The 21806-nt window shown below is 37.5% G+C and overlaps 1 protein-coding gene across 3 annotated transcripts in view; it reads right to left on the bottom strand.

The window, feature by feature from the left end:
- Nucleotides 1-21806, bottom strand: part of PCCA (propionyl-CoA carboxylase subunit alpha) — a 382460-nt gene that overhangs the window by 130871 nt on the left and 229783 nt on the right. For all 3 annotated transcript variants that reach the window (XM_059685039.1, XM_059685040.1, XM_059685041.1), the window contains exon 18: nucleotides 18839-18947. In XM_059685039.1, the coding sequence (XP_059541022.1) occupies nucleotides 18839-18947 (109 nt within the window). The remainder of the gene's footprint in view (nucleotides 1-18838; nucleotides 18948-21806) is intronic.

Below are 21806 nucleotides of genomic sequence, written 5' to 3'. Positions count from 1 at the left end.
ACTTCCTTGTCTTCTAATTCACTAATTCGGTCCTCCGCTTCTCCTAGTCTACTGTTGAAACTTTTAATGGTGTTTTTTATTGCAGCTATATCACTCTTCATTTCTTCTTGGTTATTACATAATTTATTGATTTTTTTTCATCTGTTTCTTCTTGCTTCTTGCATAAGTTGTTGATTTTTTCCTCCATCCGGTTTATGCACTCTAGGACCCTTAATCTCAATTCTTTTTCTGTCATATTGCATGCCTCTGTATCACTTAGCTGCTTTTCTGGCGAGTCCTCCTTTTCTTTCCTTTGGGGGTTTCTTTGTCTACCCATGTTTGATCTTACCGCCATATCTAGATGTTGAGTCATTCAGGGGCTGCTCCTTGGGTGGTAGTGGCTGCGGTTGCTCCTCGGGCGGTTGTGGTAGCAGCTGCTCCTCAGTTGGTAGCAGCTCCTCTGGTGGGTGCTGTTCACAGTTGTGGTGGCTCCTTTGGCTGGTGGGGGGAGGCTTCACACACAGCTGCTGTTCCTCAGACAGTATATGCCCTATTTCTGCAAAATTATTGAAACTATACTAACAACGATTGATAGCAATTCTACTGTTTATAATGGTAATTATTATGTAAAGTTATATTTCAAATTTCAAAAAAGAATTACATTTATCTAATAAGTCCAAACTAGTCTCAGAGAAGATTTTTATAAATGACTCTGAAAAGAAGGGGAAAAACTCATGGAGCTTCATGCAGCTCTTCATGGCAATAACACACAGAAACCAGCTACCTTTCCTGAAGTATGTATCTAAGAGAAAACAGCTACCAACTGATCAAAAATTTCATCTGTACAACTTATTAGTTACTTGCAAAGCTGATATAATTTAAGCTCCTACTTCAAAACACAACCTCCCCACAAAAAAAGAAGGGAGAAGGAATTCACATAAACAACTACTCACAAAGCAAATCAAATAATAGCTCTCACCCAGACCTGTCTACTTTGATTATCATCAACCAGCCAGAAAGAATATGCTCAATAAAACCAAATTTTTCTACATTTTATGACAAAAACTGTCAGTTGATTGTCATAAATGTTAATGCTAATGCATTTAGCTTATTGAAATATTTTAATCAAAAAAGTACTAATGCAAATACACTGTTATAACATGTCATTTTTTTAAAGCAGATTTTATGTAAACAAAACTATCAGGATCTTTAGTTAGCCGGGATTATAACCATCTGAAAACCATATTATCAGACACTCAGAAAAGCTGGTTTCAACTATGCTGTTACCTATTTAGGAGTGAAATACTGAGTTAAAACAATGTTAGTGGTCAAAGAATCATTAAGCAATCCTTCATCATAACTTTCACAGTGGGTGGTCTGTAAAATGATCAAGAATAATATGCTGCATTCCATAGCCACAGAGGTCAGCTTCTGCATACAAATCTTTGCAGGAAGAAAAAGGCCTTCAGAAAAGTGGGCCATTCATCTGAACGAAGTTCAGAGAATTTCCAGCACGGTGAAAAGCTATGTTATGCAAGCACATAGATGTATTCAGTGGGGGTAGACAGAACCAGCTCCATGGAGACTACAAAGGAGCCCTCCCATGGCTCATGAATAAGTCGAGGAAATGATCAGAAAAAAAAAGAGAGAGATGTTTAGACAGATGGCCCACTTTAAATGCCTGAGACAGGGCATAAGCAATTTTAATGAAACTTCAGATGTAGCATATGAATTGTTCCTTATTTCCTCCAGGAAAAAAAAAATAAAGAAGACAAAAATTCAGCAATTCACTGAAAAACCCACTTTTAAGCAAGTTGGGATGGAGAGTCACAAATACAAGTTTTATTAGTGCAATAAATTCATACACAATTCTTCACAGAGCCATCAGCTATCAAAATGAATATAAAAAGCACGGAATGAACAGATTAAAGGAATTTTAAACAGAAGTCTACTGCCAAACCAAACAAAAATCTAAGCCTTATTATGTGAGAACTTACAACACTCTAACATTAAAGTTTATCACTCCAGAAGAAAGATAAAAGCAGCATTTCCAGAGAACCTCTTCAAAGCTAGAAATTGTCACAGTGGAGGAATGGAATTCTGTCTGCACACAACTTAAAATGTGTACATTCAAATATATATGTCCTTGTAGAACAGCATATATCACAAAATAGTGTCTAGAAATAGGGAATACACCCAGGTTGGTGTCATTAGCGTTACAAATTTTATGCAAATAGCAACTGAATCTAGAAATGAATAATGATGTTCTCATAACTGTATATATGTTCCTATTATGCACACCCTATTCCCTTCTTCCCCCAATTAGAATTTAAGGATCTCAGTTTAAACTTTGGACACAACTGGTCAGGAAAGGCAATGCTGTACAGCCGTCACCCCCGCAGTCCTTAGTGTCTGACTGATCACTTACCACAAAAGCTATGTGACTATCCTCCCTGTGTCTCAGTTTCCTAAACAGTAAGACAAAGATAATAAAAATACCTGACATGTTGATTAAATGAGATAAAGGAATGTAATGCTTAGACTAGTGCTTGACACAAAAATGCTAAAAAAACACTTACCATTGTTATAATTTGGTGCACTAAAATATTCTATTATTTCAACCACCGTTTTTTAATATGAATATACAATTTACACACAGAGAAACCCACAAAATCTTAAGTTCCACCACTTACCTTTCCAGTGGAAATGCTCCCTCCCCCAAACAATTCAACTATCAATTAGACCAGCAATTTTCAACCAGTGTGAAGCAATATATGGTGTACTGCAATAAATTTTAAAACATGCAATAACTATTTAGTCAGGGGCACTGACCTCTTTACCTTTACACTGTCAAATTAAAAAATGACAATAGCCAATACAACTATAGCTGTCTGGTGTGAATGAATCAATTTTTTTTAATATATATTTTATTGATATTTTTACAGAGAGGAAAGGAGAGGGATAGAGAGGTAGAAACATCAATGAGAGAGAAACATCAATTAGCTGCTTCCTGCACATTGCCTACTGGGGATGTGCCCGCAACAAAGGTACATGCCCTTGACTGGAATCGAACCTGGGACCCTTCAGTCTGCAGGCTGATGCTCTATCCACTGAGCCAAACCAGTTAGGGCAATGAATCAAAATTATATACATTTTTTGTTAGATTGGCAAAGAATATATTTTTTGGTGTGCCACAGAATTTTAGCAATTAGTTTATATGTACCATGAGATGAAAAAGGTTGAAAATCGCTGAATTAGACTAAAGCTTCATATAAACAGTCACATATAAACTATGTGACTCTTATGAGTGGTGTTTTGGTTTGTGTGTTTTTTTGCCCAATATAATGGTTTTTTGTTTGTTTTTTTATAAATATATTTTTATTTATTTCAGAGAGGAAGGGAGAGGGAGAGAGTGATAGAAACATAATGATGAGAATCACTGATCAGCTCCCTCCTGCACGTCCCATGCTAGGGACCAAGCCCACAAGCCGGGCATGTGCCCTGACTTGGAATCGAACTGTGACCTCCTGGTTTATAGGTCAATGCTCAACCACTGAACAACACTGGCTGGGCCCATTATAATGTTTCTGAGGCTCATTCATATGGAATAGTCCACTCTTTTTTTATTGCTGAGTGGTACTCTATTGTACAAACACACATCAGTTCATCCTTCTGTTGAAGGCATTTAGGTTGTTCCCAGTTATGGGCGCTTATGAACATTCTTTGTACAAGTCTTTTTTGGGGACATATGTTTTCTCGTGGGTAAAAAAAATAATCTAGAAAGAAAACACTAAAAAAATCTGTACTTCCACTAGCAATGGAATTTGCTCCATATCCTTGCCACCATTTGGTGTTAGTCTTTCTACTTCTAGCCAGGCTAGTGGCTGAGAAACCATATCTCATCATAGTTTACTATGCATTTTCCTTATGACTAATAATGTTAAGCACCTCAACATTAGTGTTTATTGTCCATTTTTTTCAAGTTTTTGCCCATTTTTCATTAGGATGTTGGCCTTATTATTATTATTTATTTGGATGAATTATTTATTTTGGATAGAAAGCCTTTGTCAGAATTATTTATTCTGTGGCATATTTTCTTTTAAATGTCTTACTGTTAATTTTCTTTAAAATGTCTTACCTTCAGCAGTTTTTTTCTAAATTAATGGACTTAATTTTTTAGAGAAGTTTTAGATTTTCAGAAAAATTGAGCAAGAAGTACAGACAGCTCATATATATACTAGTATATAACAATATTATTAACTAAAGTCCACAGTTTATATAGGGTTCACTCTGTGCTGTACATTCTACAAGTTTGAACAAATGTATAATGACATGTATCCACCATTAAGATATCATATAGAGTAAGTTCACTGCCCTAAAAGTCCCATGCTCCACCTACTCAACTTGTCCTCCCTCCCCCCACTCCCAAATCCACTGCAAACACTGATCTTTACTGTTTCCATAGTTTTGCCTTTTCAAGAATGTCACAGCTAGAATAATAAAAAATATAGCCTTTCCAGACTGGCTTCTTTCACTTATCATTATGGATTATATTTATTTCCTTAATGGTATAACTAAAGTCCAAATTTTAGAAATTAAAATTAGACATCATTATGTCTTCTAGCATGATAGAGTCTTATTTAAGAATATTTCTTCTCATAATTATAAACTATATTTATATGACTTTTCCCAACTTAGTGACATAAATAACCCTTGCAAGTAGAGCTGTAAAGAGCTTCTGGCAGGTAGAAGTAGTACACATGTGTGAACCAATATAATTTCCTCTTTTCTTCTCTGCCTTTGAATATAACATAAAGTTAAAATAGCACAGAGAAGTCCCAGTTCCCGTAAAAATGGCATTTTAATCCTAAAAGAGGAAACTTTGGACCAATTAGCAGTCACTCCACATTCCCCCTCCAATTTCTGTAGCTCTGCACAACCACTAATGCATTTTCTATTTCTATAGAATTGCTTATTTCTAGACATTTCATATATATTGAATCATAAAATTTTGGGTCTATTATGACTGCCCACTTCACTTAGCATAATGTTTTCAAATTTCATCCATGTTCTATAAAGTATCAATACTTATTATTAACCCTCACTAGAGAATATTTTTCCATTGATTTTTTTTAAATATGTTTTTATTGATTTCAGAGAGGAAGGAAGAGGGAGAAAGAGAGATAGAAACATCCATGATGACAGAGAATCATGGAATGGCTGCCTCCTGCAAGTTCCCCACTGAGGATCGAGCCTACAACCTGGGCATGTGCCCTTGACCGGAATTGAACCTGGGACCTTTCAGTTCGCAGGCTGAAGCTCTTTCCATTGAGCCAAACCGGCTAGGGCCCATTGATTTTAGAGAGAGTGGAAGGGAAGGGGAGAGACAGAGAGAAACAGCGATGTGAGAGAGACACATTCAGATTGGTTGCCTCCCATACACACCCGGACCAGGGGATTAAGCCTGCAACCGAGGTATGTGCCCTTGACCAGAATCGAACCCAGGGCCCTTCATTCTAAGGGCCGATGCTCTATCCACTGAGCAAAACTGGCTATGGTTACATTTATTTTTTATTAATGAGTAAATATTCCATTCTATAAAGATACCAAGTTTTATTTAATATTATACATATCCATTGAGCATTTCACAGACCTTAGAACTGTTACCACTTTTGGCTTATTATGAAAAATGCCACTATGAATATTTTTATGCAACATTTGTGTGGACATATGATTTCACTTCCTTTAGGTATATACCTAGGAGTGCAATAATAGCTGGGTCATGTTGTAATGTCTTACATTTTGAGGAATTGTCAAGTTACTTACAGGTTTGCAGTACTGTACTCATAAAAATCCCTCCAGGAATGTCTGAGGACTCCAATTTCTATATATTCTTACCAACACTGTTATTTTCTATCTTTTTTATTATAGCCATCCTGGTGGGTGTGAAGTGGTATTTCACCGTGGTTTTGAATTTTCATTTTCCTAATGACTAGTGATGTTGAGCATCTTTTCATGGACTTATTGGCTATTTGTATATCTTATTTGGAAACTTTTCTACTCATATATTTTGCCCATTTTTTTAATTGGGTGTCTTTATTATTGACTTATGAGTTCTTTATATATTCTAGACAAAAAGTCTATCAAATATATGATTTGCAAGTATTTTCTCCTTTTCTGTAGGTTGCCTTTTTACATTCTTGATATTATCTTTTATCTTTATTGTTGAAAGTATTATATTTTTCCCCCCATTGTAAACATGTGCAGAAGCTTTTTATTTTGACATAGTCCCATTTGTTTATTTTCTCCTTAGTTTCCCTTGCTCTACGAGATGTATAGGCAAACATATTGCTACAAGAGATGTCTGAGATTTTGGTTTCAATAGTATGGAGTTTCCTCAAAAAATTAAAAATGGAACTGCCTTTTGACCCAGTGATTCCACTTCTAGTAATATATCCTAAGAAACCTGAAATGGCAATCAGAAAGAATGTATGCACCCCTATGTTCATAGCAGCATAATTTACAATAGCTAATTGTGCCAATCAGTAGATGAGTGGATAAAAATGCTGTGGCACATTTACACCATGGAATACTATGCAGCAGTAAAAAAGAAGGATCTCTTACCCTTTGAGATGGCATGGAGGGACCTAGAGAGTATTATGCTAAGTAAAATAAGCCAGTTAGAGAAAGACAAATATAACATGATTGCACTCATATGTGGAATCTAATGAACAAAATAAACTGATGAACAAAGTATATACAGAAACATAAAAGCATAGAACAGATTGTGGAATCTCAGAGGGAAGACGGGGGTGGATGGGTAGGTGGCTGGGGAAGAGAGCAACCAAAGAACTTGTGTGTGTGTGTGTGTGTGTGTGTGTGTGTGTGTGTGTGTGTGTATCTCATGGGCACAGACAATAGGGTAGTGCAGGCCTGGGGCGGAGGACAGGGGCAGGCTAAAAGAGGTCAATACTTTCAACAATAATGATTTAATTTGAAAAATAAAACATTAATGATTTAATTTAAAAAATAAATACTTTCAACGATTTAATTTAAAAAATAAAATCAAATTTTCATCTATTATCAAAGTGTCAATTTCTCCTTTTTGAAATTTTAGTTTTGGATCATATATTTGAAAACTGTAATTGGGTACATATACAGCAGGTTCTTGAATAATATTTCATTTAAGGTCATTTTGTTATAATGTTGATGAAAATAAATGATTCCCAGCTGGGGCCACTGTCTGTGTGAAGTCTGCACATTTTCCCCATGTCTGTGTGAGTTTTCTCAAAGGATTCCAGTTTCCTCCCACATCCCAAAGATGTGCACATGAGGTGAATTGGTGTGTCTAAACTGTCCCAATCAGAGTGAGTGTGAGTATATATGAGCGCACCCTACAAAGGATAGGATCCTGTTCATGGTTGATTATCGTCTTGAAAACTGAGCTGCCCATATAGACTTGCCACCCACAACCCTGAGCTGTAATAAGCCAGTTGGAAAATAATTATCTTGTTTCTTAATCTTTCCAAAATATATGTATACCTCACATTTATTTCAAAGTTTAATATTAAAAGTATATTGGGTATTTACTTAGAAATGTGCTAATGTTACTGTGACCAGAAATATGTCATAGGAATTTTACTCTTGCTTAAATCAGTCTAAGGAAAACTGGTTTTGTTAGGTCATTTCAAGAATCTACCAAGACATTAAGTGAGGATTTACTGTATGTTCATAACTGTTATAGCTTTCTGATGGGTTGACACTTTTATCATTATTAAATATACCTATTTGTCTCTAGTAACAATTTTGTCATAAAAAAATTTTGTCTGATAGTAGTATTAGTAATATTAGTATAAATACAATATTTGTCTGGTAAATATTTCTATAATTTTCCTTTAAACCTATAATGTCTTTAAATCTAAACTGTATATACTGTAGAAAGCATGTACTTTGATCTTATTTTTTATCCGTTCTACCATATCTGTCCTAGATTAAAGTGCTTAATCTATTTACACTTAATATAATTACTCTTCAGGTTGGATTTACATTTGCTATTTTTATTTTTCTTTCTATATGTCATTATCTTCTTGTTCTTCAACTCCCTCTATTAATGCCTTCTTTTCTTAAATAGATATTTTCTAGTGTACCATTTTAATTCACTTAGTGTTTCATTTATTATTTTGTAAAGCAACCTTCTTAGTGGTTAACCTGAGGATTATAATTAGCACCTTATCTTTAAACACTCTAGTTTGAATTAATGCTAGTTTAATTGTTTCAGAATAGCTCCATTTCCTCTGCCTTTATCTTTGTATTGTCATACAAAGAATAGCTGTATATATTATATGCTTTAGATTTATAATTATTGAATTGTCTTTAAATTATATCAGAAAAAAGATGCTACAAAACAAAAATATATTTATACTATATTTTATATTTACTAATGTAGTAATCTTTACCAGTGCTCTTTATTACCCATGCTTCTGTTTAATGTCCTTTCATTTCACCCTGAAGTACTTTCTTTCATATTTTTTAATTGATTTTAGAGAGAAGAAGGGAGAAGGAGAGAAACATCAACATGAGAAGAAACATCCATTGGTTGCCTCCCACACACGCCCTGACAAGGAATCAAACCAGCAACCTGGGTATGTACCCTGACCTGAAATCAAACCAGCCATCTTTTGGTGTACATGATGACACTCCAACAAAATGAGGAAGGGCCCTTTCATATTTCTTGAGCAGTAGAATGGCTAGCAACAAATTTACTCAGGTTTTGTTTACCTGGGTACTTCTTAATGTCTACTGCAGAGGTTCTCAACCTTCCTAATGCCGCAACCCTTTAATACAGTTCCTTATGTTGTGGTGACTCCCAATTTCATTGTTGCAAATTGAACATAATTAAAGCATAGTGATTAATCACAAAAACAATATGTAATTATATATGTGTTTTCCGATGGTCTTAGGTGACCCCTGTGAAAGGGTCGTTCGACCCCCAAAGGGGTCGTGACCCACAGGTTGAGAACTGCTGGTCTACTCCATTTTGAAGAGATATTTTTGCTGGATATAGAATTTTTGATTGACATTCCCTGCCCCCAACCTCTGCCCCCAGTACTTTATATATGTAACCCATTCTCTTCTGGGCTCTATGCTATCTGGTAAAAATGTGAAAATCTCATTGAGGATCCCTTTTACATGATGAGCTATTTGTCTCTTGCTTTTAAGATTCTTGTTTTTGACAGTTTAACTCTGATGTATGTAGGTGTGGATTTCTTTGGACTTATCCTACTTGGAGTTTTCCAAGCTTCTTCACTGTGCAAATGAATGTTTTTCATAAATTTGCAATTTTCAGCTATGATTTCTTTAAATATTCTTTCTGTTCCTTCGTCTTCTATTCTCCTTCTGGGACTCACAGCATGTATAGTTGATGCATTGATTGTTTCCTACAGGTCTCTGAGGCTCTGTAGATTTTTCTTTCTGAATAAATCAACTGACATACCTTCAAATTTGCTGATTATTTTTGCTGCCAGCTCAAATCTGCTGATGAGTCCCTGTAGTATACTTTTCATTACAGGCACTGTATTTTCATCTCTGGAATTTCTATTTGCTTTTTTTCAGTAATTTCTACCTTTTTATTGCTATTTTCTATTTCACAATACATGATTCCCATGCTGTCCTTTAATTCTTCATATCTGGTTTCCTTTAGCCCTTTGCACATGGTTTTAAGAGGCCAACGCCACTGAATAATGTGCAAAACATTTGGGGCTCCTCCTGGACAGTTTCTATTTACTTTTTATCTTGTGAATGGGCCATACATTTAATATTACTTTGCATGTCTTGTAACTTTTTATCAAAAACTGGACATTTTAATAATGTGAGAAACCTGCAAATAATATTCCTTTTCCTCACCAGGACAACAACTTTGCCTTTTCCTCTAACAATCTTCAGAGTTGATAATTATTTTTGTAATGTCATCTTACACCATTCTACCCTAAGCCTCCTAAAGGACAGGAACTGTTTTGCCATTATTCTAAGCCCACGCATCTTACAATACAGAGTGCTATTTGTTATTTTTGGAGTGATCTAATAACTAACTCTGTAGGTAAAAAACCGTCATCATTAAACTGTATATTCAGGAATTTACTCTACTGAAAGAAAGTGACCTTTGTAAAATAGATAGTAAGAACATTAGTCATGTAGACCAATGCTATCTAGATCCAGGACTATTAGTTTCATATGAGCACTCAAAATAAGAATTAGTCCAACACACTGTAGAAAACCAGAAATTACAAAGAACACTAAATCAAGGATCAGAGGATCTCTCTCTCTCTCTCTCTCCACTAATAAAAGAGAAAAATGGTAATTGGCGTACAACGATACCCTTTTCATTGGCTAATCAGGGCTATATGCAAATTAACTGCCAACTAAGATTGGCGGTTAATTTGCATATGTAGGCACAATGCAGGGAGGTGAAAGGGAAAGCAGGAAGAAGCCCCCTGCCACTGACAGTGATCCGAAACCCGCCCTGGCCAGTGATAGCAGGAAGTAGGGGTGGAGCCAGCGATGGGAACTGGGCATGGTCGAAGCTGGCAGTCCCGGGAGCTAGGGGTCCCTTGCCTGGGCCTAAAGCGGAGCCCACGATCACAGGGCCGCTGCAGCTGTGGGTCCCCGCTGCCCGGGCCGGACGCCTCAGCCAGAGGCGTCCTGCAGGGGCAGGGGCGGAGCCCGCGCGATCGCAGCGCCCCCCGCTGCCACTGCAGGTCCCCGCTGCCCGGGCCAGACGCCTAGGCTAGAGGCGTCAGGCCTGGGCAAGGGGCCGATCCTGCGATTGGAGGGTGATGGGGGTCAATGCCTGAGGGCTCCCAGTATGTGAGAGGGGGCAGGCTGAGCTGAGGAACACTCCCCCCACACACACACCCAGTGCACGAATTTCGTGCACCGGGCCCCTAGTGTATATATATCAACACTAATAAAAGAGAAAAATGGTAATTGGCGTACGACGATACCCTTTTCATTGGCTAATCAGGGCTATATGCAAATTAACTGCCAACTAAGATTGGCAGTTAACTGCCAACAAGATGGCGGTTAATTTGCATATGTAGGCACAATGCAGGGAGACGAAAGGGAAAGCAGGAAGCAGCCCCCTGCGACTGACAGTGATCAGAAACCCAGGGGGGAGCTAAGAGCTGGGGGGCAGGGCCGCCTTTGCCCTGCCCCCCAGCCATGATCGGAGAATCAGGTGCCTTTTCCGCCCTGGCCAGTGATAGCAGGAAGTAGGGGTGGAGCCAGCGATGGGAGCTGGGCATGGTCGAAGCTGGCAGTCCCGGGAGCTAGGGGCCCCTTGCCTGGGCCTAAAGCGAAGCCCACGATCACAGGGCCGCTGCAGCCGTGGGTCCCCGCTGCCCGGGCCGGACGCCTAGGCCAGAGGCGTCAGGCCAGGGCAAGGGGCCGATCCTGCCATTGGAGGGTGATGGGGGTCAACGCCTGAGGGCTCCCAGTATGTGAGAGGGGGCAGGCTGGGCTGAGGGACACTCCCCCCCCCACACACACACCCAGTGCACGAATTTCGTGCACCGGGCCCCTAGTGTGTATATATATATATATATATACACACACACACACACACACACACACATATATACATATATATGTATACACACATATATATATATTTTTTTAATGTTCAAAGAAAAGGTAAAATAAAAAGATGGTTTTATAAAAATGGGCATCTTAATTCAGAATTTATCCTATACATTAATGTGGGATTGTATAATAGTATATTAGGATATTTAAACAACTACTATGCTAATATCTTCTAAAATGATAATGCTTTCAAATAACGTAAGTTACTAGTCTCTGCTGTTCCTTTTCTTATGCATTTTTTATATTTCTTAGAATATCCTAAATTCTTAAAATTTATTCACAGAACAAATCTCACTGAAACTCTTATTTGGGATAAAGATGAAAAAGTACCAGTATAAATAGAAATTTAAATATACTCAATTAAAAGAATCAAGATCTAAATATATGCATTTCATCTAGTATAATCTATCATTTTAATTTAATTACTTATTTTAAGGAAAAGGTAGTACTAAATAGATAAACACAATGCCCAAATCCATCTCCTAGAAGAGACTCTCAACCACACAATAGTACATTACTTCATCTTAAATCAAAGACATAAATCATTATGGTATACACACAAATAGAGAAAAAAAGCATTACACTGAAAAATCAAGTAGTGTCTTTAAAAGATATAATTTTTCCACTTGCTAATTCCATTACTCTTTTAAATTTTTACTTATCTCACTGACAAATCTCTTTAAAACGCCTTTAAGTCCTTTTTTGGAACAGGGCTACATATACAAATATCCAAATATTCTTCCACTGTCTACAGAAGATTTCCTTACACAGATCAGCTAACTTGGATTTTAATACTAATCTTTGAATTATATAAATTAATCATTTGACATTTTATTCTGAATGTATTGATAGTGTCGATTTAGTTTTGATTCAAAAATCAAGAATTTCATTATCCTGCAAAACATATCCAGAGTTCAAAGTATTTAAGGGGGTTAAACAAAATGCAAACATTTAATGCAACATTAAGCATGTGAAATAAAAACTTGATTGCCTAAAGAAAGCATGCTATGCTGTTACCCTGGTGACAGGTTAAAAAAGGGATTGTGAGCTGAATAGCTGTATGATATGAAATTAAAATGTTTCACATTGAACAATCCAAAATGAATTGGGAAAGGTTAGAGTAGAGGAGAGAGAAATCAATTCTCCAATGGCAATGGTGAATGGGAAAGAAGTATGAATAGGATTTGCCAGTGGGGTGCAACAGCTGCCAAATATCCTGCAGCCAAAGAATTACAATAATACTGATGAAGTGTGCAAGAGCTTTTGGAGTCATTGCAGGGAACAGAGAAATTCTCTTGCAATAATGAGGCTATTTTGTCTTCCATTCAGCTCTTATCATAGAATTAAAGAGATATATTTTAAAATGTAATATTTAGCAAAAAATTATAAATATGACATTTCATCCACTTAATCAATATTTTGTGCTTAATCTCACATAAATTTCTAAATCATCCAGGACGGTCTAATTAAATAAATGAAAATATCATAACAAAGATACTAAAAGTAAGGCGAGCATAAAGGAAATTAACTAAATTGATGTTTTCTCCCTTTTTGCTACTTTTAGTGAATTTATTGCTCAAGTGAAAGTAGCTATTTCCAGAGGCATAGTATGACTATGTATGTTTGTGAACATATGTCCTAAGTACTATTTTTCATTATACAGTCCGTTATTAAAATATCAACCTAATTGTTATAATGAAGCAGCTAACTTGAGAACAAATATGAAACAAGTATAATATAAAAGTTGCGTTTTAGTGTCACAGACGGTGAAAATGTGTTAATATGATATATCCTTTTAAATTCAGAGACATTTAAGTAAAAGAGCCAATATGTAACTATAAAAATACTTGCCTTTACTTGGGAATTGTTTTCATACAGCTGTTTTTTGTTTCTTTTCCAATTATATCTTTCAATGATTAAAGTCATATTTTAAAACCTTGAACTTTTTCTTCTAATTGAAAACTTAAGAATGGGTAAATGAATTATAAATCTAAAACCAGGAAAGGACACTTTTTTAACAGGAAAAAAAAAAAAACCAACACACAGATAATTGCATCTGTCAGGTAAAAGTCAGTAAAATATTGATTCTCCATTTTATCAGGAAGCCAGATGAGGAAAGAAAATGCAATATAAATGTAGACACAACGACTGCTATTCAAGTGAATATAATTTCCCATTATGCTACTGTGACTAAAAGAGTTAAACTGATGACAGGCTCTGTAGCCAGTCAAGATACTTGATATGTTCTACAAAGTATGAGCTCAAAGTGGTGATTACACACAGACTCCATACACCCAGAGTAATCCTCCACAAAGTGAATGCTGCATTTTTAAACCTTTCAGGCGGAAATATTTTCATCAGCATAACCGTAGCCCATAGTGAAGTGTTCCTTTTCTTGAGTCTTTAACCTCTGCTCAAATACCAAGAGAGAAATAGAAGGCTAAAGTAGAAACCAGAAAGTAAAAGTGTCTGCCTCATGCAATTCAAATAGGAGCTGACCTGAAAAAAATTTCAGGAATTGTCCAATCCAACAGTGCCATTTCTCAGAGGTAGAAACTGGAGTCAGAAGTTGAAACATTTGCACAAAGGCTTGCTCCGCCTTAATACTTGGTAGTGGCACTGGGACCAAAATCCTGACTCTTGACATCTCAATGCTGGTTCCACTGCAACACGTCAACCATTGTGAAATTTCAGGTGAAGGAGCCAAAAGAACCACAGAATGTATTTATTTAACATACACACATCTACTCATTTGTATGTGTTGTGTGTGTGCATGCAAGTTACACAATTGGGAAAGAGAGGGAAAAGAAGAGGAGAGGGTAAAGGAAGAGAAGCAAGCAGAAAGAGAGAAGAGAATGGGTGGTGAGAGAGGGAGGAAAGGGAAGAGATGGAGGGGGAGAGGAGGTTCACGCACTCTGAGAGCACACACTCACTGCTACTGAATTGTGTCCCCCCAAATTCCTATGTTGAAATATAATGCCCAAGGTTACAGTATTTGGAAAAGGGAGTTTAGGGAATAATTAGGTCACAAGGGTGGAACACTCATGAGTGGTGCCCCTCTAAGAGGCCAGAGAGTTAGCTTGCCCTCTTTCACCATGTGAAGATGTAAGTAGGGTTTTTGCAGCTTCCAACAGAGCCCTCACCAAAACCTGACCCTGCTGACACCTGATCTTGAACTCCAGCCTCCAGAGCTGTGAAAAGTAAATATTTGTTATTTAAGCAACCCAGTCTATGGTAATTTGTTATATGGCCCAAACTGCCTAAACAGTGGTCGGCAAACTGCGGCTCAGCAAACCACGGCTCGCGAGCCACATGCGGCTCTTTGGCCCCTTGAGTGTGGCTCTTCTACAAAATACCATGTGCGGGCACACACATACAGTGCGATTGAAACTTTGTGGCCCATGCGCAGAAGTTAGTATTTTTGTAGAAGAGCCGGTATTTTGTGAAAGAGCCACACTGAAGGGGCCAAAGAGCCTCATGTGGCTCGCGAGCCGCGGTTTGCCGACCATGGGCCTAAGACAAAAATTTCCTTCTTCCCATCCTTACAATTATAAAGAAATACTACTTTGGGTAGGAGGGGTAAGGTTGAAATATTTTATAAATAAACTTCCAAATCACAAAAATGAAACTCGTTTCATAACATACACATAAATTAATTCAAAATGGATTAAAGAGTTAAATATTGATGATTAAGATGTTTAGGGTTTTGAATACATCCTCTGGGGAATGGTGTAAAAGGTAAAGGAAGAAAAGGAAGCAAACAAGTAAAAAGAAGCCAACAAAATCTAATTATATACTATATACCTGCATCAACATTTACTTTCAAATACCTTGAAATAGATGAAAACATAAACTGCCCACATGCACCTCAGCATGGCTTTAACCCTCAGGACTGACATCTAAAAGGGAGGAAAGGCCTTAGTCTGAGCCACAACTCCTGCCAAATTCTCACACCACACAAAGTAATGCAAAACAGCCCTCTACTAAGGAAGAGAGATTTGGCCACCAGACAATCTACCACCAGGAAAGTGGCCCTGGCTCTCCCTAGAAGTGATAAACAAGTCAGATAGTTTAATAGGAAGATTAAATCATGGAATTAGAAAGTTTAACTGCCAAACCATAAGAAAGGCTGCAGGGCAATATGCATAGTTACACAACTTAAGGAAAGAAAGCAACAGATGCAGAAATACTAATGGGGAAGGAGGAAGCAGAGACACCTACCGAGGGCAGAGTGGCACTCACTGTACCTGAGAAGCTTGGGATGGCAGAGGTGGACTAGATGCAGTGGTTCTCAACCTTCCTAATGCCGCGACCCTTTAATACAGTTCCTCATGTTGTGGTGACCCCCAATTTCATTGTTACAAATTGAACATAATTAAAGCATAGTGATTAATCACAAAAACAATATGTAATTATATATGTGTTTTCCAATGGTCTTAGGGGTCGCGACCCACAGGTTGAGAACCACTGGCTAGAGTAAAGCAGAGGTGTAAAGCAAGGGCAGGGCCTAGCTTAGAAAAGTGAATCCTGACTTGTGAGAAGTATTTGGCCCTCAGGGAAATAGGCTTTTTTAAGCAAAACTAAATAAAAGATTACTGAAAGGGGCAAAATTGTTTTCCTTAATATTTTTTCCTGCAATCATTAACTGTTAGTGAAACAAATTATTATACCAAACCACAATGCCAACAAAATAATTTTAGCTTCAAGTAACATGAAATGATTGCTTAACACAACTTTTAATGATGCATTTCTGTCAAAAGTGTTTAAGAACAGGATAGTTAAAAAGAAAAATAATACCATGGTAAGTCAGCATATATTTATGTAAAACCTTAATTATGCTCACCAAATTTGTTTACAGTCATCATAAGAAAAATTGCTATTGTTTCTCACATTAACCTTTTTTTCTAAAATGCACTGCTATCTTTTTACTATCCAAATACTGTGGGTACGTACTATTAATGTCTTTTTCCAAGTCATAAATGATGAAAGAGTGAAACCCATAGAGAAATTGGGAAAATAAAATCAGCAGCCAAAACAAGCAACACAAAGGAAGGGCTGGAGGCCACTGGGTTTGGAAGCATAAACATTACATGAGCACACCCATGACAGAGCAATATGTAGCCACACCTGGAGGCTAACACTAGACTCAATTCCCAAGCCAATAATGAAAACATGATTCTGAAGCCAAAATGTGAGGATACAACCACCTTACATCAGCTTTGCTATCAGGGACCTCTTCTGTGAACAAGCAAAAATAAAGTCACTTTATCTACACAAGATTATACTTTGTCAAAAGATCAATATAGCCCTGGCTGGCATGGCTCAGTGATCAGAGTGTTGGCCTGCACATGGGTTCAATTTCCAGTCTCAAGAGTACGTACCTGGGTTGCAGATTTGATCCCAAGAGTGCATGAGGCAACTAATCAATGTGTCTTTCTCATATTGATGTCTCTCTCCCTCCCCTTTCTTTCCCTCCCCCCCACCGTCCCCTTCTTCTCTCCCATTCACTCTGGGCCCCCCCAAAAAAATATGAAAAAATATCTTTGGGTGGGGATTAACAACAACAACAAAAAAGCCAGTATATTTATCTAGATGTTATAGGTCTCTGTTGTTATGGGTACCAATTTTACAATAAACTGGCATACTAAATAAATGATAAGTTCAGTAGAAAAATAAACTAACCAAAAATAAAATAATTGCTTGTTATACAGGTAACATGTGCACAAGTATCTACGTAACTAAGCTCTAGCCTATGTATTTTATTGGTATAATTTTTTGAAACTTCTAACGTGTAATGAGTTCATCAGTAGTAGCAGGGGAGGAGGATTCTGGGATGATGGTGAAATAGGAATAACTATTGGGTTATGGTTTGGGGCAGTGACTGTATACAGATGTAATTCTGTGACATCCACACCCAGGCAACCACTGATCTTTGTCTTTACACTTTTGCCTTTCCTAGAAATTTCAAATAAATGAAATCACATGTAGTCTTCTTTAGCTGATTTCTTTTTCTTAGCATGATTTTATTTTTAGATTTATGTATGTTGATGCATGTATAACATACTTCATTCTTTTTTATTGTTAACCAGTATTCTATTGCATGGTTATACATTTATTTAACCACTCACTTAATGAAAATTATTCCAATGGTGTGTGGTAGTATAGTATTGGGGTTCTAACTGGGATTCATCTAATGATTGATGATGTTGGACATCTTTTCATGAACTTACTTGCCACTGATATAAATTCTTTAATAAAGAATCTAGGCCAAAATCTTTTAATTGGGTTTTTGGCTTACCATTGAATCGTAACAATTATTTATATATTATATAGTCAAGTCCTTTATTAGATAACTCTGAATACATTCTGCCATTTGCTATCTTGTTTTATAATTTTCTTGGTGGTGTCTTCTGAAGGGCAAAGAGAGAGATAGAAACATCAATGATGAGAGAGAATCATCCCAAATTTGATCGGCTGCCTCCTGCACACCCCATACTGGGGATGAAGCCAGCAATCCAGGCATGTGCCCTGACCAGGAATTGAACCGTGACCTCCTGGTTCATAGGTTGAGCTGAACCACTGAGAACACTGGCCGGGCTCATATTTATATTTTTGAAATTACTAAGATTTATCCTAAATTTTATTATGATAACACTTCTCAAAACTTTTATCAAGATTAACAAAGATGCCTTAGCTGGTTTGACTCAGTGGATAGAGCGTCAGCTCTCACCTGGTCAAGGGTATATACCTGGGTTGCAGATTTGATCCTGTGAGTGCAGGAGGCAACCAATCGATGTGTCTCTCTCACATCAATGTTTCTCTCTCTGTGTCTCTACCCCTCCCTTCCACTTGCTCTAAAAATCAATGGAAAAATATCTTTGGGTGAGGATTAACAAAACAAACAGAAAAGATTAACAAAGTAATAAAACAGAAATAATAAATACAAATTACTTGAACAGTCTTCCTGTAACTTTTCAGAGTATTTTCTTACCTCTAATGAAGTCCAAATTAAAGGGGCAACCATCCTTTTTCTTTCTGAATTTAAAAAATTCATTTGAACTGAATTGAAGCAATTTTTAAGCACTATAACTTTATTATACTTCAAACACTCATAAGAACGTCTAGAATTGAGATTAGTTAGATCTTTTATTAGTAATTTCCTGTCTTTTAGATAATTAATATTTTTCTGTTCATGTCTTCTGTTTTAAATGATCTAACATACCTTGAATTTTCATGTTCTTGAAAATGTTGTGCTCTTAATTGGGATGCCACAAACAATGATGATGCTATTGCCAATAACTGGTTTCTCTCACTCTCTGTTAACTTGTGTCCTGAGGGAAATCAATCAAGCAATCAATCAAATACATAATGTCAACATATATGCTTCTATCTTTTAGAATTATGAATCATTCAAACAAGTATACTATCCAGCATCTCTTATGGAGCTAGTATTATTCCAGACATTGGAGCCTGCAGGGGAAATGGGAGGGAGCAATATTATTCAAATGAGACAAAAAAATCCTGCTGACTAGAAGTTTATGGTCTAATTTCGAAAAGAAAGAAAAAAGGAATATTAAGCAGGTACAGAACAAAACAATCAACACTAATAAAAGAGAAAAATGGTAATTGGCGTACGACGATACCCTTTTCATTGGCTAATCAGGGCTATATGCAAATTAACTGCCAAGATTGGCAGTTAACTGTCAACAAGATGGCGGTTAATTTGATATGTAGGCACAATGCAGGGAGGTGAAAGGGAAAGCAGGAAGAAGCCCCCTGCCACTGACAGTGATCAGAAACCCAGGGGGGAGCTAAGAGCTGGGGGGCAGGGCAAAGGCGGCCCTGGGGCCACCTTTGCCCTAGCCCCCAGCCATGATTGGAGAATCAGGTGCCTTTTCCGCCCTGGCCAGTGATAGCAGGAAGTAGGGGTGGAGCCAGCGATGGGAGCTGGGCATGGTCGAAGCTGGCAGTCCTGGGAGCTAGGGGCCCCTTGCCTGGGCCTAAAGCGAAGCCCATGATCGCCGGGCTGCTGCAGCTGTAGGTCCCCGCTGCCCGGGCCGGACGCCTCAGCCAGAGGCGTCAGGCCTGGGCAAGGGGCCAATGATCCTGCGATTGGAGGGTGATGAGGGTCAACGCCCGAGGGCTTCCCAGTATGTGAGAGGGGGCAGGATGGGCTGAGGGACATTCTCCCCCCACACACACCCAGTGCACGAATTTCGTGCACCGGGCCCCTAGTTACAAATAAAAAACCATACTCAGGTCTCTAGGAAAACCATACTTAAGGCTCTTCACATCTGCTTCTCCTTATCACTCCTCATCTCAAATTTAACGTCTTAAGTAGAGAATAAAGGAAAAGTAGAAAAGGAGTGTGGCTGGTCAAGGACATTGGGTAGGGCATGTTTTGTAGTGTGAAGGATTAATGGAAAATAAAGGTGTGATACTCTTGCATGCAGTCAGGGTTTGAATCCCAACCAACCAGCCCACCAATCTCTCTCCTTCCCCTCTTTAGGTCCTAGCATAATAGAGTGGACCTGTGGACAGTGGTCTAGCCTAACAAGGCTTAGGAAGGCTCCCTGGTCTGGCTGAGTCTTGTGCAGCAGGGAAATCTGCTCTATTCGCACAATTCCTCAAAAAGTGTGTGAGTCAAGGCAGGATTCTATATTCCAGGGTCTGCAGGTTAAAATGTCCCTTCCAGGTTTCATTTCACCACAATTTCTAACAGTATTATTTGCCACAGTACTATACACAGATAGTAGAGTATTAAATAGTACAGTGTAGGCAATTTGAATGCTGAATCATCAACAAGATGCTACTTGTAAAAGTCATAAAAGAAAAAACACTCGGATAGTTATTTAAATTCATTTGAAAGAAATGAGGCAATTCAAACATTATGTTTAAAAAAATCATTTAAAATAGCAATGACTAAAAGTATTCACCATTAGAACGCAGATACTTTCCAGATCTGCAGCACAATTTTCTATGGGGAGGAGCTTCATGAAACTGAAGGGCAGGGAAAGCCCCAGCATGCAGCATCCTCATTGTAAATGCTTTCTCCTGGGCTAATTTCAAACTATCAACATTACATCAAAAAGGATGGATTAGGAGGAGATGTGCACAATAGTTCTCCCAAGGCATTTGGCAGCCCTGGAGCCTATGGAATAGAGTCCATGGAAAGGTGTTTCAACAGTCTAAATGCTACCTTGTCCTTGAAGCCAGCTTTGATTCCCTAAATCAGAATTGGTTTCTTTTGCCTCTATTAAGATACTTTGCTTATATCTTTACTTAGCACTTATTTTAGTCTATCCTGTAATTAGTTCTTTACATGTTTATTGTTTATTTCTCTTGTGATATAAGCTCAAGAGCACGAAAAATGTATTATTTGTCTTTGAATTCCTTCTAGAGCTTACATCTATTATTTGTTGAAATAATTTTAATGACTGGATCTTTAAATGCCACACTTCAGTCCATATATCATAGTAACACTCTTAAAGGTAAAGAAATCCTTGACTAAATTCAGTTGGGGGGTGGGGGGGAGAAGAAGTATAATTAAAGGTATTTTTCTTATATTGAATCAAATGTCTATAAAAATTTTGCAACTTTTCAGGTGATTTTGATCATTTCTTTTGATGAGGCTGGCGATTTCAGTGTAGTAATGCAGCAGAGAAATAAATCCAAAATGTTCACTACAGGACAACAGAAATTATAGGTCTTAAAATACTTTCTCATTTTTTCTTTATTTCAGAATCAAAATACCTTCATCCCCATTTCCATTTATTTTTTTTAATCAAAGGAAAATAGCTTTGCAAAAATAGAATAAAATAAGTTGACATGAAGAACAAATTCTTGTGTATCCTATTTTTAAAACTTACAATCATTTCAAAGTTCAATCTAGGAACCTTTAGGAACACTGTCCTAGTCTACAAATAAACTTGGGATAGTAAACACCTATCATAAAAAATTTCTATGCAGTTATAAAAATAGGCACTTGCCTATGCATAGGCCTATGATAGCTGGACAGATGGAAAGCAGATGGGTAATCCCAAAGGGGCAAAGTGACCCTGCCTCAAACATATGGAGAAGATCCTGGATTAACTGCAGTTGCCACTTCCTGCTGCTCTTTCAGGCACATATATCAAACAATCAAAATGACACAGTTTAATACATTTAAGTCCTGCTCTAGAGAAAAATGA

This window comes from Myotis daubentonii, chromosome 2 (genome assembly GCF_963259705.1).
Source record: "Myotis daubentonii chromosome 2, mMyoDau2.1, whole genome shotgun sequence".
Lineage (NCBI taxonomy): Eukaryota > Metazoa > Chordata > Mammalia > Chiroptera > Vespertilionidae > Myotis > Myotis daubentonii.
This window is presented reverse-complemented; position numbering and strand designations above follow the sequence as displayed.